This window comes from Pieris brassicae, chromosome 12, assembly GCF_905147105.1.
Source record: "Pieris brassicae chromosome 12, ilPieBrab1.1, whole genome shotgun sequence".
Taxonomy (NCBI): Eukaryota; Metazoa; Arthropoda; class Insecta; order Lepidoptera; family Pieridae; genus Pieris; species Pieris brassicae.
The window spans coordinates 8939112-8962065 of NC_059676.1; the positions used below are offsets into that span (position 1 = coordinate 8939112).

At 34.4% G+C, this 22954-nt stretch overlaps 2 protein-coding genes and 1 non-coding gene across 8 annotated transcripts in view; 2 read left to right on the forward strand and 1 right to left on the reverse strand.

Moving 5' to 3' along the window:
• The window catches only part of LOC123717506 (acetyl-CoA carboxylase), a 76725-nt gene that overhangs the window by 36494 nt on the left and 17277 nt on the right, over positions 1-22954 (forward strand). For all 6 annotated transcript variants that reach the window (XM_045673524.1, XM_045673519.1, XM_045673523.1 and 3 more), the window contains 16 exons: positions 207-312; positions 469-606; positions 987-1093; positions 1440-1576; positions 3052-3138; positions 3909-3991; positions 5242-5351; positions 5938-6066; positions 6544-6726; positions 14352-14491; positions 14652-14862; positions 18079-18171; positions 18720-18877; positions 20863-21043; positions 21935-22050; positions 22568-22688. In XM_045673524.1, the coding sequence (XP_045529480.1) occupies positions 207-312; positions 469-606; positions 987-1093; positions 1440-1576; positions 3052-3138; positions 3909-3991; positions 5242-5351; positions 5938-6066; positions 6544-6726; positions 14352-14491; positions 14652-14862; positions 18079-18171; positions 18720-18877; positions 20863-21043; positions 21935-22050; positions 22568-22688 (2100 nt within the window). The remainder of the gene's footprint in view (positions 1-206; positions 313-468; positions 607-986; positions 1094-1439; positions 1577-3051; positions 3139-3908; positions 3992-5241; positions 5352-5937; positions 6067-6543; positions 6727-14351; positions 14492-14651; positions 14863-18078; positions 18172-18719; positions 18878-20862; positions 21044-21934; positions 22051-22567; positions 22689-22954) is intronic.
• Positions 7020-12270, reverse strand: LOC123717507. The gene is made up of 5 exons (XM_045673527.1): positions 12139-12270; positions 10308-10822; positions 9056-9155; positions 7552-7710; positions 7020-7064 (listed from the first exon to the last, which is right to left on the reverse strand). Exons 1-5 carry the CDS (start codon positions 12268-12270, stop codon positions 7020-7022), a joined length of 951 nt encoding a protein of 316 aa, XP_045529483.1.
• Positions 8083-8275, forward strand: LOC123717593. The gene has a single exon (XR_006754845.1). It is a non-coding gene; the product is annotated as a U2 spliceosomal RNA (small nuclear RNA).

Here is a 22954-nt window from a genome sequence, read left to right on the forward strand (position 1 = left end):
CTCTCTTTGCCACTATTTGCCAATCTCTCTCAAATCCAAGGTCTTTTTGACACATCTGTCATTACAAACTAAAAAATAAACGCTATGTTTTATTTATTGACGAAGTAAATATGTTTGTTATAATAATTACAATTATGCTATTTTCAAACTTTGTAAAAAAATTCTCAAAAAAAATGTAAATCTCAACTAATTTAAAATGTTTTAAGGTAATGAAAATGGTGATGACCCTATCAGCTCCGGAATCCGGTAACGTCAGCTGGTGTATGAGACCTGGTGCTGTACTGGATCAGGGATCTCTTATGGGTACTTTGGGTAAGCAAACAAATTTAAACCTAATTTCTTAAATTCCTATATTTATATAAAATAAAACGAAGCTAATTATATTCTTTAAAGTTAAATATATTTTATGTTCTGTTGTTTGAGTATATATTTAACCCTTTCTTTATTATAAATAAATAATTATTTCAGAGCTAGATGACCCCTCGCTAGTGACGACGGCTGTGCCCTACAAGGGTCAGTTCCCACTCGGCGATAATACATCTCTCTCTGAGAAACTGAATCATGCGCACATCAAATATAGAGTTATTTTGGAGAACACATTGGCCGGTGAGTAATATTTTTGAAAATATGCAAATTGTGTGCGTTTTGTTGTAAAATATAATTTCAATCTTAAGCTCTCAGCTTGTGCATGATAATAACAGCCTTTATTGCCCTAAATTACGATCAGGGAGATGTTAGGACGTCTAATCTTTGACACCCCAATTATCCATAATTTATTTTTCATCAAAATTTGTTGTGTTAAAATTGTACAACAGTTTTCATTTGATTATATATATGATATCTGAATATTATATTGATTTTTTTTTAAATATAATAATAGAAAGGTAAAATACATCTATGTACAGTTTTCAAGCTTCGAGTTACAGTTAAGGGATGGTATTCTTTACATCGAGGTACATATAGATAAGATAAATATTATTTTATAGGTTTTTGTCTCCCGGATCCATACAACACGCCCCGTTTGAGAGAAGTAGTGGAAAAGTTCATGCAAAGTCTTCGGGACCCATCTCTACCATTATTGGAACTACAGGAGGTGGGTTAATGTAATATATATCTGGAAATTCTAATCAGTCACATGTCAAAGCTTGTAAACTTAGAAACTTCAACAACATGATACCAAAATTTCGAAAAAAAAATTAATGCTGTAATATATTCTTCTGTTTTACCCTAATGACTTACGTAAATCAAAATTCAATACATTTTCACGTAATTTTCGTTACTTAAACCCTTTGTAATGAAAAGTTGACATTACTATTTCTAGTCAATGAATTGTCAATGCTTCGTCTTTTGTTGACATTTTACGTACACATATTACATACGAGAATATTTTTAATAAACAAACCAAAAATCAAATTTAAAACTGCAATTATGCGTAACAGGTACTATCATCAACTTCCGGTAGAATTCCTCTGTCCGTGGAGAAGAAAGTCCGGAAGTTAATGGCGTTGTACGAGCGAAATATAACGAGTGTGCTGGCGCAGTTTCCCAGCCAGCAAATCGCTAGTGTCATTGATCAGTGAGTATTTTTTATTTTATATTATTAATTAAAAATATAATTGGAGTCCGTATTCTCAAGAAATTATCTTTCCTTAGATATCGTACTTCGTTTTTTTTAAATATTATTATTATGGGTTATAAATATTAAATAAAACAAAATATTACATAGGATAAGAGGACATTAGGATATGTATAAAAGGGACCACAAAGAAGTTAACTAACGAGATACAATCATTAAAATAGATTAAACTAAATCTTACAATGAACTTAAATAAATAAATGTGAGTGCCATTAAACCTATTATGTGTGGTAATGTATATCACATAAGCAAATAGGAAATGTATTATTTTTAATAAATGGACACCTAATTTGAAAGCATTTCGCAAATCTAAAAAAAAACATTTCAGATACCTTCACAACAAAGTACAACTAAACCTTAAAATAATAATTAAGGAAAACATATGATCAACACAGTTATAACAGAAATAATCCAAAATTTAATCATTAAAAATCATTTATTAATATAGGTAACACAATGTACACTTATGAACCTCAAAAAAGAAATACAAATTATGTGTTTCTAATTTTACTGCCAGTTGTCAAATCTTTTCTTCCATTCCGAACTGGCAATAGACTCTCCGTCACTGTTTTTAATCGCCAAGTGTTTTTGTTTTACACAACATTTGTAAGGAGCAAAATATTACACAAGACACAATTTATGTTTAAAGCGTCCAATACACGACAATACAAAACTACCCTCATTATATAATAGTATTACATATTTCGCTTTTTATAGTATTTTAAATTATTTAAAAAATCTGTAGTAGGCCGCTATAAACTCTATTTAAACTTAAAAATATTTATGTTGTGTATATTTAATAATATATATATATCATATGATGACCCGCTTAGGTAGTGTATACAATTATTATTGGCATTATTTTTGCTTTACTTGCCATTACTAACTATCATATTAAAAAAATATTATATATAGTATTTACTTTTGTTAGCGGTAGTTTATTTAGTTCTTAGGGTAGGAAATTAAACACTTCAATGATGACTTAATTCACTATAATTTACTTCACTGATTGTACGTGAACTGTATAACTTCAAACTTGTACAAAGAAAAAGCCCGTGCGCATGTGTCACAACCTCTTTTATAATCACAACTTCCTCCTCCGACTCGACCATCCCACTTCGGGAAAATGGTCGAGTCAATTTGTAACAACTCGTAAACAACCGAACGAGTCAAATGAGTAACTATTGCACATGCGCACTTGTAGCAAGATTCTTAAGAATATGTTTCATAAAAATGTTTAAAATTTAATTAAATAAATATTAGAAGCTAACACTTTGTAATTAAATAAAAAGTGAACGTTAAGCATTATTTACATAATTCGATGTTACTTCACGATCTTCATCAGGAGGAGACTGTTCCAGTCACAGATAACCAATTAGTATTATGGAAAGCTAAACAAAACTTTTTGTTTTCAGTCACGCTGCATCTCTCACTAAACGCGCAGATCGTGATGTATTCTTCATGAGCACACAGGCTTTAGTTGTGCTCGTACAGAGATATAGGTGAGTAATTTAATATTTACAATTATATTAATGTTGATATTTAATAAAAAAAATACGATATATATAAGTATAATTTTGACACAGAGCAAATAGTGTGAACAAAGGATAGATTATACAAAAATTTGAAACTTTTAGAAAGCGCGAATTTTAAACTAAACGAACTAAATTTAGTTCGAAAAAATGACGTTTCGCATCCACAGACACAGGACATTTATTACTAACAATGTCAATTAAATAATTTTTCTCAATATTTGTATACCACGAGATTGTCTAATTTTCTAGACTCAAAATATAGCAACACTTGACGCCGGCAACGCATTCGCGACAACATATTTCGCGTTAACAGCCTATTTATGTTGTTAATGGGATATTGTTTTTACGATATTGTACAATATATAAGAAAATTTAACGCAAACGGTATTTTCGCTCATAAAGCGCCATACGGGCCTTTGTTTGGAAAAAAATGAAAAACAAATCAACTACAACAATTTTAGGTCTGGGCCTCAAATTTCTGTATCTGTTTCATGATAATTTGTCAATATAATAGGCAATTAGGTGATCAGCCTTCTGTGGCTGATACACCGTCGAAATTTTGGTCTAAGGCAAGCCTTCCTCACGATGTTTTCCTTCACCGTTCGATCGAATGTTAAATGCGCACATAGAATGAAAGTTGTGATCAGCTGGAGATTGAACATACGACCTCAGGGAGAGTTGCAGAGAGTTGGAGAGTTATATATATATATGTACATAATATCTTGTTTTTGTTATAGAAACGGTATCCGTGGACGTATGAAGGCAGCTGTGCATGATCTATTAAAGCAATACTATCAAGATGAAAGTCACTTCCAACTCGGTAAGAGATTTATTTCCTTAACACAATATACACAAGTTCTTGAAAAATACGTTATACTTATTTTATTAATTCCTATAGTTTACGCTAACATAAATATTAAAAAAATATTATGCAAAAGAAAATAGACCTTATGCCTTATGTATGAAGGAGTATTATTAAGGAACAAAGGTGATAATTATGTTATTGTCTTGTTTATATTTGTTTACCATATCAACCAGACTTGTCTCTCAAAGGTTACGGGCGTCCCTAAGCTCATTTGGTATTTCGTATAAAAGATCTATATTGATAAAAATTACTTTATTAAATTAATATTTGTATATACGTGTTAATTTTATTTCTAGTGAAGCGGAAAAAAAGGCTTTAATGTAACCTATTAAACATACATATAAAAAAGCAGGTTACATAAGTTATTAGCCAACGGGTGGCCTTATCGCTTTCAAGCGATTTCTTCCAGGAACATGTAACACTAGCTATAACTAAAATAAAGTCTAGTCTAAAATGTAAAAGCTAATCTAATGGTTAATGAGTCACAATTCATATATATAAGAGGCTAATTACGAGACAGAAGAAAAATTATCAAAAATATTGTTTTAATAAATTTAAAGACAGCTTGTCTGATATCAAGTGGTAAGGAGTTCCATAGCTGGATACTTTGCACAACAAAGGAGGAGTGATAGAATTCACTTTTATGAGTAGGAGTTTTAAGAAGTAGATTGTCAAGAGAACGCAAATCATACCTACCGGAACGGAACATAAAATTTTGCTTTAAGTATCTAAGAGTTTTGGAATTAAAACGAATATTATAGAGAAGTTGTTAAATGTGCATCTTGCGCCGCAATGGAATGCCAATTGATCTTTCTTCCGGAACTCCGAAATATTTAAATATATAAATCTAAAATATTGTCTTGGCAAACAAAACCGAAAGAGCGGGTTTCGCGAGGAATTGCGCCCCGGCTCGCCCATGAATATTGTAAATAAAAATATTACCGACGCAGCCGGGGCGTATTTCGCGACGCCTGCCATTCGCGAACTAGTAGAATTAATTAAATGTATATTGTTTTTATTTTTGGAAAAAATGTTGTATAAAAAGTCCCTGGACAATATGGCAGGGGAGTAGAGGGTTTATCTATTTAAAAAAAAAATATTGTCTTAATAAAAGTAGCTGAATATTCGTCTGGTCTTCTGGCAAAAGATCATAAAGGATATGCAGAACTGAAATAAGGGACTTATATTGAAATTGTTTGTTAAAGGTTCATACGACAAATGCGTGATGGCGCTCCGTGACCGATACAAAGACGACATGCAGGTCGTTGCCAATATTATATTTTCGCACAACCAAGTTGCTAAGAAGAATTTATTAGTAAGTAACTTACATTTATCTATTTTTATTTATTTATACTGTGTTACCATAATATACATAATTATACAAACAAAAAACTAAAAGTAAATAGGTTACAAAAGTTATTGGGCAACAGGCGGCTTTTCATTATTTATTTGTTAACTAAACTACACAATTCTGTATTATAATAATAAATAATATATTAAATTCTATAATTAATGTTTCAAGCTGGCCAAAACCCGTGACATTCTACTCAGTTGAAGCAAAAGGGGATCTTCAGCTACTCATAACGTCTAAACCTCTGCCCCTGGTAAACCTCTTGTGGAACAAATGAGTTAGGCAAAGCCGTGAATGTCATCGTATTGCAGATTATTTTTTACGTTAACAATCTTTTTGATTTAATTTGGAGAATTTTAGAGCACGAACATTTTTCTGTGTTTTATCCACTTACGGCCATTGTTACAAAAATATCCATACAAAGATATCCATCCATCCAAAAATATACAAAAATTCCGTACATTGATGGTTAAATTAAACAAATTTGCTTATTTTAATCGTACTCATAATTGTTTTCACTGTTAAAAACTATAATAAATACGATTTATAGGTAACAATGCTGATCGACCACCTCTGGTCCAACGAGCCGGGTTTGACGGACGAACTAGCGGCCACACTCAACGAACTCACTTCGTTACATCGCGCCGAACACAGCCGAGTGGCGCTAAGAGCGAGACAGGTATATTGCCTATGAATTCATAAATAGCGCTTGCTGTCCTTGTTATTTAACGAGAGCTTTTTGAGCTTTACACGGAATAAAATCTAAGAGGTCAAATATTGTACTATAAACAGTGCACCATTAACATTTTAACGTATACATTAGCTACTTGGTCATCCAGTAATTTTCTCAGTAAAATAAATGTAGTTTAAGAATATACAAGCTAGGGAAATGTCTTTAATTGGTAATTTTGTGTGATTTTATTCTTACATTAAAATTGAAGACATTTAGAGTTTACTTCACTATTAACATTAATATTATAAAAAAGAATTGGTTGCTTGTTAGTGCGCATTGAATATTATCCATAACTACTGATTTAAAAGAAAATCTTTGACCATTTGTTCATGAACTCTGATGTAACCCAAAGTGTGAAAAGCACTAATGAAACTATTGACGATACAGCAAAGTGAATTTCTTTATATTTTTGTATTTTCCCAGGTTTTAATAGCAGCCCATCAACCGGCGTACGAATTACGTCACAACCAAATGGAGTCCATATTCTTGTCAGCAGTTGACATGTACGGTCACGACTTCCATCCGGAGAATCTTCAAAAGCTTATTCTCTCTGAGACATCCATATTCGATATACTGCATGACTTCTTCTACCATACAAACGCTGCGGTAAGTGGATTTTATGATTTACAATAGAATTTCTGATTGAACACATTTTGTCATCTTCCGGAATATTCGATAATTAATAATTACGTATAACTAGATAACAAAGAAAGGTCAATAGTACGGTTGCATAGGGGGGGGGGGGTGTTACTATAAATAATAGATGATTTTTGTTTAACTATAAATGGTATCATGGTAAATGGTACCATACCCATACAGGGTTTTATTGAACACCGGTGACGGTAAAGCTTTGCATTTTATATTTGTAAATTATGTGTGTACTTTTTTGATTTCATAAATTAAGATCGCAATAGCGTGTACATTGAATAAGAAGTTTGCAATATCTGAAACAAACAAATTTATATTATCTCTATTAATGCTGATTGATATAACATTTATCTGATATCAAAATATGCGTATGAAAAAGATCACTAATAAAATGACAGGCTTTTTATTAATCGGACCTCTGAGTGGATTAAGGCCCGGGCCTTATATTTGGTGGTTAAAATGTTCGTAGGCTAACATCAAAAAATATTTTTTCGATAGAATTTGATTTGATTATTCAATATGCCTTCGACAACGATTACAGCAGTCGTACATATCTTTGATACCATTTTATAGTACGATTTGTCTTTAGCCTAAAAATTGGCTTCAGTCTCGCCGAATTTAATTTAATTTAATACTAGTAGTGCCGTCAGCCTACGAACTTCTCAGCCCACCTGTTATATATATCATTAGTAATTGCTACTACTCGAAGTTTCATATAAAAAATTAACAATTCCTTGCTTAAATAACTGATTAATTATTGAAATTTTATATAATATAACATACCGAAACAAAGAGATCCATATCGAATATGAGTTTATTGAAAGCCGTGATTTCCAATGGTACCTGCGCACGCGCAACCATGAAGAGTACCATTTTCCTTATTGGAATGTTGTTTACGTGCTCCCAACCAGAAATGTAGAAATGTGTTGCTGTTTCCACGGACTAAAAATATGTTTTTCGTAGGTATCATTTTGTTGAATTCTTTTTTTTTACTCATATATTTGTGTGTTGTCAACAAACTGTATTTGTTAGAGCATTGAAAGTAATTATAGTAACATATTAAATTATTGAATTTATACAAAAATTGTTATTACGTATAATCATTATAAAGTGTTGTCGGATGTTTATAGAAACCTTTCTGTTCGTAAACAACAGCACTAATTAATATATTTTTCCATAGAGGGCGCTATTTTAAATAAAATATAGTTACGAAAACCTCGTGTAGATGGCAGTCAATGCTGTGCCGCCAATTGTAAAACACGCTATTATATTAATTTCGTTTTACCTTATATACCCTAGAGAAAAAAAAACCGTATCGCTTCTCGGCCTTTTGGCTAAGATCAAAGTGTAGTATCTGTTCTTTTCAGCTTAATATCTGAAAGTTCCCGCATAGCGGGACCAGTATATTAAACTGATTTTTGGAAACTGATGGGATGTTCGGGGCTCGCTCCACTCTTGTCACGGGTCGGCCCGGCATTGCAGTGCCGCCGGGATCGGCCCAACATATACTATTTTGACTATTGAGATATATTATCTCAGTGCTGTTGGATGTTTCTTCTTAAAGGTTCATTTGCGTTCATTTTTAAAGGTCCTTAAATCGGCCTGTTTTTAAAAATGAACGCAATAACGTTTAAGAATAATTAAGGAAATTAAAGCAAGTCAAAATCGTAAAGCACAAATATACAATTGTAAAAAATTACGTTGTGGTTGAAAGACGTTTCTCTAGAAATAAAAAATGAATTGTACTATAAATATAACTTAGGTCTAATAGTGTGTGATGTGATTGTTTAGTTATTTAGGGCATTTTAGTTATAAATTGTGGATACTAAAAAAAATACCATATGTTTTAGCTTTGCTGAATATCGACAGGGTAGATATATATGAACGATTGTACCAGTTATGAATATAATATATCGTAGATCCAGCTCATAACCCTGTAACAAAGATTTTTTCAAATATTCTGTAACTTGAGAAAGACAATTCTGAGTATGCCAACCGCAAACGCGTTGTTCTTTAGACGTGGGGGATTTTTTAAATAAAACAAATGACATACGAGCAACACGCTCACCAGACCTTAAGTGACACCGCCGCTCATGGACACACCTGTCTTCAGAATTAATTCATAAATGTTTCAACGATTTGCTGTGTCCACATAGTGATGATGCGCGGCAGAAATTGCCTTTAAAAACGCTCAGTTGTTGAACTACGGACGTCGAGGCGATACGGATGGAATTTCGTATTGAGCCTCGATGATGAAACTCACGTAAAGTGTATGAATTTTATTTACCTCAGTTATATGATACATGCAGTTGCATATTTGTATCATTGTAGCGATCAATATTATGCCCAACCATACATTGAACGTATCTTGTATAAGATCCACGTACCTTAAAAATTAAGAATTATACTTCTTTATACAAAACTAGTGTTAGATGGGTTGCTATACATATATTTGTTAACATATCTTATAACGGGCCTACTGTCGATTTTAATACCGAGTATTAAACGTTATCAATTCTTAGATCACGTCACAGTTATTGGATGCAGAGTAGCAATGCAGTTTGTAAAATTAGTTGAACAAAATTTCAGTAAGGCAAACTCATTTCAAACACAAGAACGTAACCTATGTTGTTATGCTTTTTGCATTGTAACAATATTATACTATTTGTCAGTATATACTACAAAGTGTTATTGTAGAGTATACAATTTGAATTTTCAAAAGTGGCAGGGGAGACCTGTGTTCGAAGTTCCGATCTTTGAGTAGGACACAATATGAATGTGATATAAAGATATAATCCATGATTCCTGTAAAAAAATTATCAATTTAAAATTTTATAGTCAAATCCATTAAAATATTATATTTTAGCTCAGGATTTCTTTTCTGTAGCAAATCGACAAGGCACAACTCGCCCTCACAAAGGGGCTGGTTGTTCCTCAGTCGAGGTAAGTTGTTCTGCTCTCAACTCCAATCATTAATAAGGTACTATTAAAAGAAAACAATTTTTTAACCGGATTAAACCTATTTGTATTATTAACTTATTATTTTCATAAATTTAAATTTTTCCGACGTTTCGCGTGCTTTACAGCGTGCGTGGTCACGGTAACTGAAGACAAAAAGTGTTGATTGTCAAAAGTATCACAGATGTAAATAATTATAAGTTTATAATAATATAAATAGCTTTAATCCAGTTAAAAAATTGTTTTCTTTTAATGTGTAAAAGCTATGTTAACCAAAGACAATACTAAGGTTTTATTAGTTGGAAACGTATATATGCAATAGGGCAAATTTACTGGATATTAAAAATAACTTGTGAATTCATTGATAAAAAAATCTATAGTTGAAAATATGGACTATCGATACGTCTAATCCTAATGTCCTGGAGTACTATGGAGGACTATCTTGTGTCGAAGATTATAGAAGATAATATATGTGTGTTTGTGTTATTGTATGGCATGGTACACATGGCACAGGGACTGTCATATAAAGCTAATACTTAATAGAATCTATTGTTAGCAAATATTTGAACCTTAAAACTTACTCAAAAAGTCGATTCTGTTCCTTGATAACACCGGCAATCTTTTCGTGCATATTCTCACTTGCCAATGCCTCCTTAAATGCTTGACAATAGAGCTGCATCTTCAAACATGCGTGATTAATACACAAGCCAAAGAACCCGTCATAACCAACAAAGTTGACAATGTACAGGATAGCGCAGTACACCATGTAAATGAACATGATTTCGAAATACGGAGTATCAAACCGCTCCTCGGGTTCCCCGTATGGCTTTGGTAGGTCGTGTACCATATATTTAGCTGGCTCAGACTTAAATGTGAAGTTGTATACGTTCAATACGGCGGCCATTACAGGAAATATCAATACAACACATAGGACTGTTATGGTCCAGGCTCTTTCGCTGTATTGCAGGGAATTAACGATAGCTGCGTCAATTATTTCTTGGTACGAGGGCGACATCGTGTTGAATAGCTCGTAGTCGCGGTTGATTTCATTTATTATCTGCATTGCTGTTTTTTCTTTAATGTGCATTATCATTATCTGAAAATGTTTTAAGGAAATATTTTTTTTAATATTGTAACTACTAAACTTCGTCTCAAAGGACGAAACTTCTCTATGAACCGAAGTCTCGGATAACGTTTCCCTGTCCACACAAATGTTATTAAAACAAGTTAGATTGTTTCTTCATATTCTAATTAGCATTTTGCTGCAAGTGTACTAAATAATAATAATTGTATTTATAGGGAAATTTATTCTGAAACTTAATGGCGAGTCTTTGTCATTATATGTAGTTAATAAAGCCTTTGAATTAAAACAAAAACGTTGTTGAAAATTTACATACAATTAAGTTTCACAGGTTCAAGTAATTATTAAACTGAGTCCATTTTTAGAATACTAACTTAACTGAATGAATAAATAAATTGCATCTTTTCAAAGGTTACTTCTATCTCAATTTTATTATCATAGTACTCGTAATACTTTATACGAGCTTATCAATTCATCTCATATTCATATTTATTAAGTAAAGTTGGAGATATATATTAGCTAACAACAGTTTAGCACTCTTTTATAAAGGTGTCCTTAGTAAGAGTGCAATTTTTCATTTTAAAATACAAACAATTATTTAACGACAGAGTTGTGATATTTTTATTGTATTGTAAAGAAGACATGTTCCGATTAGGTATGGAATAAAATATTCGGCAAATGATCCCCCTGGCTTCAATGACAGGCCATTACGCTTTTCTTTTTCCATAACTTTTGCACAGAGCTGTGGCTGTATCTCACCGATGACGCGTTGGATTTCCAGCGCTTTTTTTTTCTTCTTGCTTATGACTTTTATTTATGCCAACTGGGCACAAGGTACTTCGCTAGTGTCGTGTCGATGGAGAAGGCACGAAGGAGATTGATCGGTAAAAATAATAATTAAGTTAATTTTGAATATGCACAAAAAGTAGTTGAAATTCGATTGTTAGTTTTGAGACAGCACAGATTTAATAATCGGTTTTTCGATTTAATAATCGCGCTTAATTTTTAATAATCGGAATAAACAGAGTTGACACCTGCCAAATTTCAGAGTTGCCACTTGCATGAAAAAAAAATTTCAAATTTTAAAAAGTGCACTCTTACTGAGACAACCTCTATAAGACGGTGGAAACAAGCATGAGGCTCATCTGATGTTACGTGGTACCCGTAAAGCACCCAAGAGCGTTGCCTTTTTGAATAGGTGTGGTCGTTTCTTGATTGTATTTTTAAAATTACCCAATTAAACGATTATATGTTACACGGTGATGCCGAAAGATTATTTTTAAGAAGGACTTAAATTTTACTTTTAATATTACAAAGTAAATTTTTAAGACCTTAAAAAAGACTCCCAAGAACGGTCCAACTATGGTACAATGACGAATGACGGTGACGAAGTTCTTTACAAGAATGGACTTATATATGTCAATGAAGATAAAAATGCATACAGGCGTTACAGAGAGAAGCATACAAACTGTAACAATATAAAAATGTTTTAAAGAATTTGTTGTCTTAGTTTTGTCTATTCAAAGTGGCTACCAAAGATTTCTCTAGAAGGTAAACATCGTGAGGAAACAGGCACAGGAGGCTGATCATCTAGTTGCCTCTAAAGTTGGCTGTCAAGGGGTATATATAGTATCTAACAGCCTAAATTTAACAAAATATTTTTTTTAAACCCGTAAAATACATTTTAATTCTGATAAACAACAATTATTTATTTGAGTAACAGTATAGTATGAAAAATATTGCACTGACATACCCTTGAAGCCTACGCTTTAATTTTAAGTGACTAAAATACACAGGTATTTTTTTACTTCCAAATTTTACAATTTTAATGAGTTGCTCTCAAACGAATCAGCACATTTTTACTTAAAAAACTAACCCTAAAACTAGAGACCACAGAGCCAAGACTGTGATAATCAAGTTAACATATATAAAATGAACTGATTAAAATATATATAACAAGCACAAACATTTTTCATTGTTCAATTATCCAGGTATGTATTATTGTGTAGTTATATTGTATTTGTAATAACAATAATACATAAATGGGATTTCTGGGATAAATTTTGTTAGAACTTTATCTTCGTTGATAAATTAAGTTATTATTGAATATTATATATTAGACATCATTCCAAACGTACGCCTCTGAATTTAATTAAGAGTATAAACTTACCAAATGCAACAGCACGAGCTCTGTGTAGCTCCGGTTTTGGATACTGAAAGCCCACCAGCATCATGAAGGTTATAATTTTATATGTGTGTGAAAAGTCCGTATATTTTTTCGCTGAAATTTATAATATTGTTAAATTATTTTTATACATAAATCTTCTTTAAGTATTTGTATTTTAATAAGTATTCGTAGCAACCAAAGATTCTGTTTATGTATTCGTATAATTCTTCATATTAAGAATTACGTATATTTGTCTCTTGTAACGTAAAAACAAGTTTTATATACATTAGTATTGCATCTAAATGACTTTATTTGGAGGTTTGTGGTTAGATCACCGTCTTTAGAATAACTTTTAATTTCGAAGCAGTCTTATGCAGGAGAAATATAAATATAGAATTTTAATATTTAGCACGTTGCTAAGTAGGTATGTTTTTCTTTCAATCAAATATATCGATATATCGCATTTTCTATTTAAGTTGAGTAGAATTGTATTTAAAATTCTCTCTCTTCTAAAAAATATTATAGGTTACGAAATGTAGATAGTTTCGGAATACTTTAAATAATACATTTAAAACCCTGTACAAAACTATTTCAACTATAAACACGTACTGCGCGGAGAGCAAATTTATGGTTTTATTGTTTTTTATTAAAAAAATCATGTATTTAAATAATATAGAGACTTACACGCATAATTTTTCATTTCCATATTTTTATTTTTCTTAATTCTCTTTCCGAAATGTGCAATTTCTCTGATTTTTTTCTAATATATAGAGTCATTTAATCATTTAATAATTATGAAGTAATTACTTACAATTTTAATATCGTAACTCGATTTAATTGATAATTACATATTATTCAAGTCGCTCGTCATGAAGTAAGAAATTCCGTAATTTGCCAATAATTGCGGTAATTTTTAAACATTATAGCCTGGTATTTTAATGGAATTCTAATGAACTATATTAAATTATATGACAAATCTACTACTCTGTGTTTTTTAAGACTTTGTTTTTCTTCTACTCTTTCTCTTTTTGGCAAAATATTCGTAAACGTGTTCCTTGTTTGAGAATATCACCAGACTAACTCTTACATTACCGCAGACGGATTTAATATGTACCTACTTCTGAGAATGCTAACTAAATATAAAAAAAGAATATTCTACCATGTATAATAACTGTAGACTGAACTATATTATTTACTACTAATATTCTATTATATATTACTTAATAGTTAATATTATATATTCTATCTTCAACAGTATCCATTTTAGACCACATGTTTTTCCTATTTATCTTTTTGCTACTGTAAACAAATATACAGATAATATATTATATAAATGTATCATATTTAAACAAACTAGTAATAATGTTTCAATTTCAGGTTTGCAACGCATCTTTAGAGGTGTACGTTCGTCGTGCGTACACGTCATACGATATTACGTGTCTACAACATTTAGCGTTGTCTGGAGAACTTGGCGTTGTTCACTTCCAGTTTGTGTTACCTACTGGACATCCTAATAGGTAAGATAGATATTATAATGAATTTCGACATTACATTGGTTTTTGTAATTCGTTTGTACCATTTATACGTACGTTACCAATCAAATGGTACAATAATTGAAGATATTAAGATTTTCTAAATTGAAATTTGTATTGATGCAATTTTTTGTTGTTGATGCAGGATACCAATTAGTCAATCAGAGATCGAGTTATCAGCTGCCCAAGATCAAGAGGGCGTTCCAGCGGAACTCTCGACAGCTGCAATGAGGAAATGTCACCATCGTACCGGTGCTTTGGCAGCTTTCAATTCATTTGAACAGTTCGTGGAGTATTCTGATGAGTTGCTGGATCTGGTCCATGATTTTGCTAGTACTGCTACTGTTAGACGAGAGGTTGGTATTGCTAGTGCCTGAAATACTTTGTCACTTATTTAAGTACAGTTTAAAGTCTATATAACGACACTGAACGTACTGTGCATTTTATGGCGTTATAGAGTTGTCGTCATATGAAGGGAAGAAAAACGTATGTATAATACATGACTCCTACTTATTAGTCAAGATCAACAATAGTCTACACGAGCAAGCAATCCCAATTTGTAAACAAAAGAACGAATTTCCTACAAAGTTCGTATGCAGGATGCCGACAGTCGAGTTTATTGCGGGCTAGGATAATAAAGCGACAAAAGAACGTACAAATCTGTGCAGTTTTTTACTCAATTGTTGTCGTTATGGAGAGTGGGTGTAATGCTATGTAGAGTGTATCATTGTATGGAAGACAAGCTAAACCAACCAAAGCCAATTGCTTTCGACGCTTTAGGGAGTTCGTCCTAAAATCGATTGATGTAACATAGAGTTTATACTGTATATAGTAAAGTGTATAGAAAAAACTTGATTAGATTATAAATAAATCACCTTTCGAGTAATGTGGCCTAACGTTTAGGTTTAGGTTTAGGTAGGTGGACTCAATTTCCGCACTTAGACACGTAGTCGGTCCGTTGTGCGTAGAATCCCTGGCTAATTTAGCCAGCCCAACTCCTTCCAGAAGCACAGAAGTCTCCCGGGCACTTCACAGGCTTCGCGGAGCGACCTCACTGTTCCGAGGATTTTTGTACGTTGATTAGCCACAGCCTCGCATTCCAGGACTACGTGGGTGACTGATTCCTCTGCGCTGAAACAGCCTCTGCACAAGGGGCTGTCTGTTGCGCCTAGGACGAAAAGATGTTTGTTAAGGAGACAATGGCCCGTGATTGTCCCTATGATTGTTTTGAGATTGGTTCTGTTCAGGTTTAGAAGTCGCTTAGTAAGTTGCGGGTTCACAGCCGGCAGAGCCATTTTGGACTGTTTGCAATCTACACTTCGCGACCATCGTTGATTCTGGAGTACAGTGGATCTCTGGCGAATCCAGGTTCGAACTAGCGAGAAGGGCAAGGGGAGAAGCGGATGCGGGCCAGCAGGTATCATACCAGAGCCTCTTCTCGCAAGCTCGTCGGCTGCATCGTTGCCGAGAGAGCCACTGTGTCCCTTAATCCACTGTAAGGTAACTCTATTTGTTAGAGCTATTGCCTCCAGTGCTTCGTGACACTCCAGTATTAGTTTGCTGTTTGTGTTTTCGTTACCGAGCGCCATCAGCACGGATGCACTGTCCGATATGAGCTTAATGTGAAAGTCGTTGACTCCCATCCGCTGTACGGCTCTGGCTGCTTCGGTTAGAGCGACACATTCACATTGGAAGATTGTGCTTTGTGTGCCCAGAGGTAGGTGTATGTTGATGTTGAGATCAAAGGAGAAAATACCAGCGCCTGAGCCACACCCTGTTTTTGAGCCATCAGTGTATATACGTAGCTCATTCAGGGGCGACTGATCTTGCTCCTCTTCTCTCAGTTGTATAAGATATTTCTTGTTGAATATTAATTGATTTGTGATTCTGTCACATGGCGCAGCTATAAGAGGTTGGTACTCTATTGCCCTGTTGAGAATCACTGTGTGTGAACTATAGTGGTTTTTTCCCCATAGGTCCAATACCATAAGCCTGATGGCCGCAAGTGCCGCCTCCTGCTGTATGTGTAGGTCTTGAGGTAAGATTTGCAGGGCTATCTCCATTGCTGCGGTCGGAGTTGTTCTCATACAACCGCTAGCAGCGGACAAGGCAAGCCTTTGGAAGCGTCCCAGTTTCGTGATCGCCATTTGAAGTTCAGATCTTGGCCACCAAACCAGGGCTCCATAGGCCAGCATTGGCCTGATTATGGCAGTGTATAGCCATAATGTTATTTTAGGCGATAAGCCCCATTTCACGCCTAGCATCTTTTTGCATTGATAGAAGGCGATCGTTGCTTTGCTCAGTTTGTGTTCTAGGTGTTTGTTCCAGAGCAGTTTACTGTCCAGAATCACACCCAAGTACTTTATTTCATTTTTGAGTTTGAGTTGTGTGTTGAAGAGTTTTGGAAGCCTGTGTGGTCCCAGAACCCTCCGGTTTGTAAAGAGTATTAGCTCTGTTTTTGATGGGTTGACAGATAGCTCGTGCTTGTTGCACCATCTCTCAATTACTTTGAAAGCCCTTCCCATGAGATCGCATAGGGTACTTTCAAAGCTTCCCGATATCAAGATAGCTATGTCGTCCGCATAACCCACTGTGTAGAGGTTGCCAGCGTTGAGTTCTGTGATGAGCTCGTTAACTACGAGGTTCCACAGTAGCGGCGATAAGACACCACCTTGCGGGCAGCCTCTGCTGACAATGCCCCGTGTCGTGGAATTAACAGTGAACTGTATAGCTCGTTGTTTTAGCATGTTGTTTATCCACCCTATCAGGGTTGATGATACTCCACATGTAACGAGTGCTCTGGTAATGCTCGTGAAGTTTGTTTTGTCAAAAGCGCCTTCGATGTCAATAAATGCACCAAGGGTTGACTGTTTTAACTTCAGGGAGTCGCCAATGCGAGACACAACGTTGTGGAGTGATGAATCCGTTGACTTGCCTGGGCTGTAGGCATGCTGATTTGGGTGCAGGAATTTGGATAGCGATACCTGGCTACGTATTTCCAGATCTCCAAGCCTCTCCATTGTTTTTAACAGGAAAGATGTGAGGCTTATGGGTCTGAAGGATTTTGCCTGGGTATAGTCCTCTCTGCCTGGTTTTGGGATGAATATTATTTTCACTTCCCTCCATTTCAAGGGTATGTAGCGGTGGGCTATACATGCTCGGAAGATTGAGACAAGATAGTCCACCAAAAGGTTTCTACTCCATCTTAGTAGTGGCCTAACGTTTAACGAAGTTCTGTAAAAATGACTTTAGCTTTGTTACGTGAACATTTTCATTCGTTTGACGTTAGTTAGTTACGCCTGTCGAAAAGTATCAAGCCCCTAGAAATACTTTTTATATACGACAAAACACTCCTTCGATTTTCGCTTGTTATAGCTATTTCTAATAGTCATTGTCGAGTGAGGGCTCACGACAAGTTCCGTCCTTCATCATGAAATATACTTTGACATGAATAACAGATGTATACGTTAACAATGCGTACTCATAAATATAATTTAAAGGAACATTCAAGGATATACTTAAATGTTTTTATACGTAGTTTTTTTTTAATATATCGATATTTTATACTATAGGATCTTCAGGCGTTACAAGATGGGAGTGAAAGTCGAGACAGCACTAGTATTAACGTCGGCATGGACTATAAGCAAATCGTTGAAGAGGATGTGGTAAATATGATTTCTGTTTAAATATATTTAAAAACTAATTAGTGTTCAACGTGGAAAAAATAAAGGGTAGGTAACGATCTAGTGTAAAGAAATTTATTCTCAATAATGCTATGACCACATACGAACTTGATATTAATGTTGTCGTCATACTTGGACATGCCCGACACATTGTATTAGAATTCTCTTTCATTAAGTGTTACTTCAAAAAAATACGCTACAACCTTTTTAGGCCTGGGCCTCAAATTTCTGTTTTTATGATCATTTGTGAATTGAATAGGCAAGTAGGTGATTAGCCTTATGTGCCTGACGCACGCCGTCGACTTTTTGGGTCTAAGGCAATTCGGTTTCCTCACGATGTTTTCCTTCACCGTTCGAGCTAATGTTAAAGCGCACATAGATAGAAAATCCATTGGTGCACAGCCGAGCATCGAACCTACGACCTCAGGGATAAGGGTTGGTGAGTTAAAAACAGACATAGTTGTGTACATAATCTCTTTCTAAAGAAACTAAGCGTTCAAAAATATATTTTTCACGCTTTGCATTTTCAGCCCCTAGAACCGATACATATTCTCATGATTGGTATCCGAGACACTGGTGAAGCCGACGACAGCGCGGTATCGCGTCGTTTTGGACACTTTTGCCGCGCACACGCAAGGGAATTACACCAGAAGCGCATACGACGCATCACTTTTATGCTGTTGATCAAGTAAGGGCTTGGCTTATTGTCTTTTGTTAACATAGATTTTACACATTTAAAGAAAACACTTTTTCACCGTATTGAAGCTATGTATTATTATAAACTTATCATTATTTTTTTCGACGTTTCGCGTGCTTTACAGCGTGCATGGTCACGGTGACCAGTTGCAGGGGTATGTGACCCTGCAACTTTTCGACTCGACACACCAAAATCTGCTATTCAGAGACACGGTGGACACCACTAAAACCACCTCGAGTAGTTCCTACCACAGAGGTTTCATAGCCGCTATGGCATTCAACCAGGACATTATAAGGCGCTCCCTCTCTCGTTCTGCTGTCCCCTTCCTCACAGAAGAATACCACTGCATTCCATACCTCGTCACTGCTGACCATTTTTTGTACAACACCAGGCACAGTAAATTACCCACCACAGAGCAAGAAGGGTCTTGTTTAAGTTTATTTATTTATGGTAGCTAATTAAACATATGTTGGTAACACTATGGACATCCCTATGTGATATATTCCTGGGTATATATATATACGTGGAAAAATATAAAACAATTTATGATTTTTATAATAAAAAAAACGTAAATTTTTTACAAAGTTACCACTAAACAAGATTTATTTATATGTAAAAGATTAAAACAACGATAAAATTATGATATTGCAAATACCTTAAAATACTGAATGTGTGTGTGAGCTAATAATAATACAGTTTTTTTTTAATTTTAGATTTTAGTTTAGTTTGTTAATTTAGTTATACTTATTGCATTTTAACCGAATTATTTCCGTTTTGAAGTTTTCCTTACTAGGGTCGCCTGGAAGAGATCGCTTGATAGGGATATAGCCGCATGTTGCATCCTCAATAATTTATGTTATTTACTTTTATCTGTAATGTAACAAAGTTTAAATGAATAAATATAATTAATGCACAACTTGGTACATCATCTTGCCTTACTTTTATAATGCATACAGATAGATACAATACAGATAATATTGTTACGAACTAGGGGATCGGGTAGAAAATGCCGTAGATTTCTTCAAAGGTTTATTTCTTGATAAATCAATGAGGAATTTATGGGCACAAATTAATTGCATAGATGCACTAATTACACACACAAAAACAATCACTTATTACTTCACTTATGCACACTTCACACAGTACTTTATCACTTATATTCACTTTATTCGCACTTTATCGCTTCGGTGTTTCGCTCTTGTTATCGCATTCAAAACTAAAGGTGACTAGTCGCGTTTCGGCTCGCTTATATATCCCTGGGAAAAATTCTAAACAATATTCGAGAACTTTCTAGGCGGGCTTGCTACTGAGTAGCGATTGCACAATTCTAGAACGTCCGCACTCTTTGTCTCTTTCGCACGTTGCTCCGTCCTTGTCGTACGGCGTTCTAGAGTGCTCGTCTAGTTTCGAGAAAGTTCTGATCTTCTCTCTCTCTCTCTCGTATCATATCGTCCTTGTCTCACACCTAGAAAGTTCGGTCTAGAATATTCCTTCATCAAAGGGGTATAACTAGGCCTGAAAACGCCTGAAAACAGGTCTCCTGAAAACTACACCGCTCTACTACACATGTTCTGAAACCGACTGAAAAAAGGTTTCAGCTTCCTGAAAACTAGGGTAATATTATGGAAATTACAATTTTCTAATATGTGATTGACCCTCTCCTGAAACGGTCAGAAATCATATTACAGCCTGCTGAAAAGTTCTCTAACTAGTGGAAAATCTAGTAACATTGTATTCGACCCGTCTTCGTAACAATGTATTATAACTTATTTTGTTTAGACGAACCTTAAAGAGAAAATAACCAGTGGCGCTACAACCTTTAAAGTCTGGCCCTAAGGGTTCTGTATGTTTCGGGATCATTAGTTTTTTTCTTATAGGCAAGTATGTGATCAGCATGCTGTGCCTGACACGCGGTCGACTTTATTGGTCGAGGATTCCTTCACCATAAACTTTAAACACATACAATATAATTCCAGACGCCAGTTCCCGAAATTCTTTACGTACCGAGCTCGGAATGACTTCAAAGAAGACACAATCTACCGCCATCTAGAACCTGCATCCGCCTTCCAGCTGGAGCTGTACCGCATGAGGAGTTACGACTTGGAAGCTCTGCCCACAAGCAACCAGAAGATGCACCTGTATCTTGGAAAGGCTAAGGTAATATTAACATGGCCTATATTTAAAAAAAAGTTTCTTTGAATTCTCGATTCGTGTATTTCCCAGTACTCCCACAGCTACACTCATAAAAATAATATCTACTCAATTGCGCAAATTTAAATTGAAACACGTACGTCCAAATTATAAGATGCAAAATATTTTTTCTTCGTAAGTAGCTGATCAGCCTCCTGACGCACGTAGACTTCGAATGAAATTTTCTTCATACGAGCGGTCCTAAATGCTCTTTACCATCTTAATCAAAATTTGTATGGTAAAAGCGTCTTTAGCGTTTTGGGTTAAGGTGTATTTTACCATGAAAATTATGTATCAGTCTTGTTTTGATGTGTTTTACATAACTGTTCAAATATTTAGCGTAATTAATTAATTTCAATTAATTAACTAACATTCCACCCGTATCATCTCGACATCCGTCTTTCTGCTGAGGATATTTTAAGGCAGTAGCACACCACCACCAGGAACCAGCTGCACAATGTATATCGGAACCAGTTGAGGGTCCGTCAAGATACGAGCGTACCAATTTATAAAGGGCCGGCAATGTAATTGCGATCCCACTGCCGTTGGGTATCCACGGCGGTATCACTTAACATCAAGAAAGCCTTATGCACGTTTGACCCCGGTTCTATGAAAAAAAATATATATTAAAAACATCTTCATATGTATGTATAGTGTTTGCCTGGAAGAGATCGCTCGAAAGCGATAAGGCCGCCAGTTGCCGTTAATTATGTTCAATTTTTTTTATATTGTAATGTACCGAAGTGTTAATAAATAAATAAATAATTTGTATCATACAGTGATTTTAACCTGCAAACAGAAAAATAAGCATTTTACGAATATCAGTGATAATTTTAAATGATTTTTGTATATGTATAGGTAAAGAAAGGCCAAGAGGTGACCGACTTTAGATTCTTCATCCGATCCATCATTAGACACCAGGATCTCATCACCAAAGAGGCCAGTTTCGAATATCTCCAAAATGAGGGTGAAAGGTGAGGTTTTTGGCTTTTTATTCTTCAAATTTCTGTTATTCCAAAAATTTATTAACTGTTTAATTGTTTTATATATAAGCTCTGAGGTTACATTTTACATATAAAAATATTCTAGAACAGTATACCTTCGATTTCCGGTAAAAAACGTTTCGGGATATTACGGAACATCAAGCTGAAAGATTACTATACTTTAATTCGTATCACAAGTCACAATCTCGTCTTGAGTGCTGTCGAATTTGTCAAACTTCATACAGATAAAGTTTGCCAGCTCTTGAAACTAGATAAAGGTTGTATTGACGTTAAAGAATACGGGCTTTAGAACTCCAGCTTGGGATCAGTAACAAAGACATTTTTCTTTTCATCAGATTTGTCTCAATCATAAAATTCGTTTTGGAAGAAAGAGAAAAGAAGTGTTAAGAAGATATCTTCAAAGTCTTTATTACTAAAGGACCTGGTCACTGTGATAATTCGTTCAGATGTTAGTAGCGCTTTTTTAAAATTAATTATGTTTATACAGGATGTTGTTAGAAGCAATGGATGAACTGGAAGTGGCCTTTTCACACCCATTAGCGAAGAGGACTGATTGTAACCATATCTTCTTGAACTTTGGACCTACTATTTTGATTGATCCAGCAAAGGTAATGAAAACTTTTTTTTATTTTAGCAAAGTAAAAAAAAATATTTCTTTCTGAGATTTCTATTTTTATTAAAAAATAATTTCGATGGTGACTCCAGAACTGGTGTTTTCCTTGCTCAACGAATATGTTAAAAATGTCGTTAATACTGTATATTTGTGTGTTGAAAATAGATATAATTCCATATTTTGTAAATACATATATCTAAAGACACTTCACTTTTTTGACGGATTGAAGCTATGATTTATTATAATATATAATAGATATAT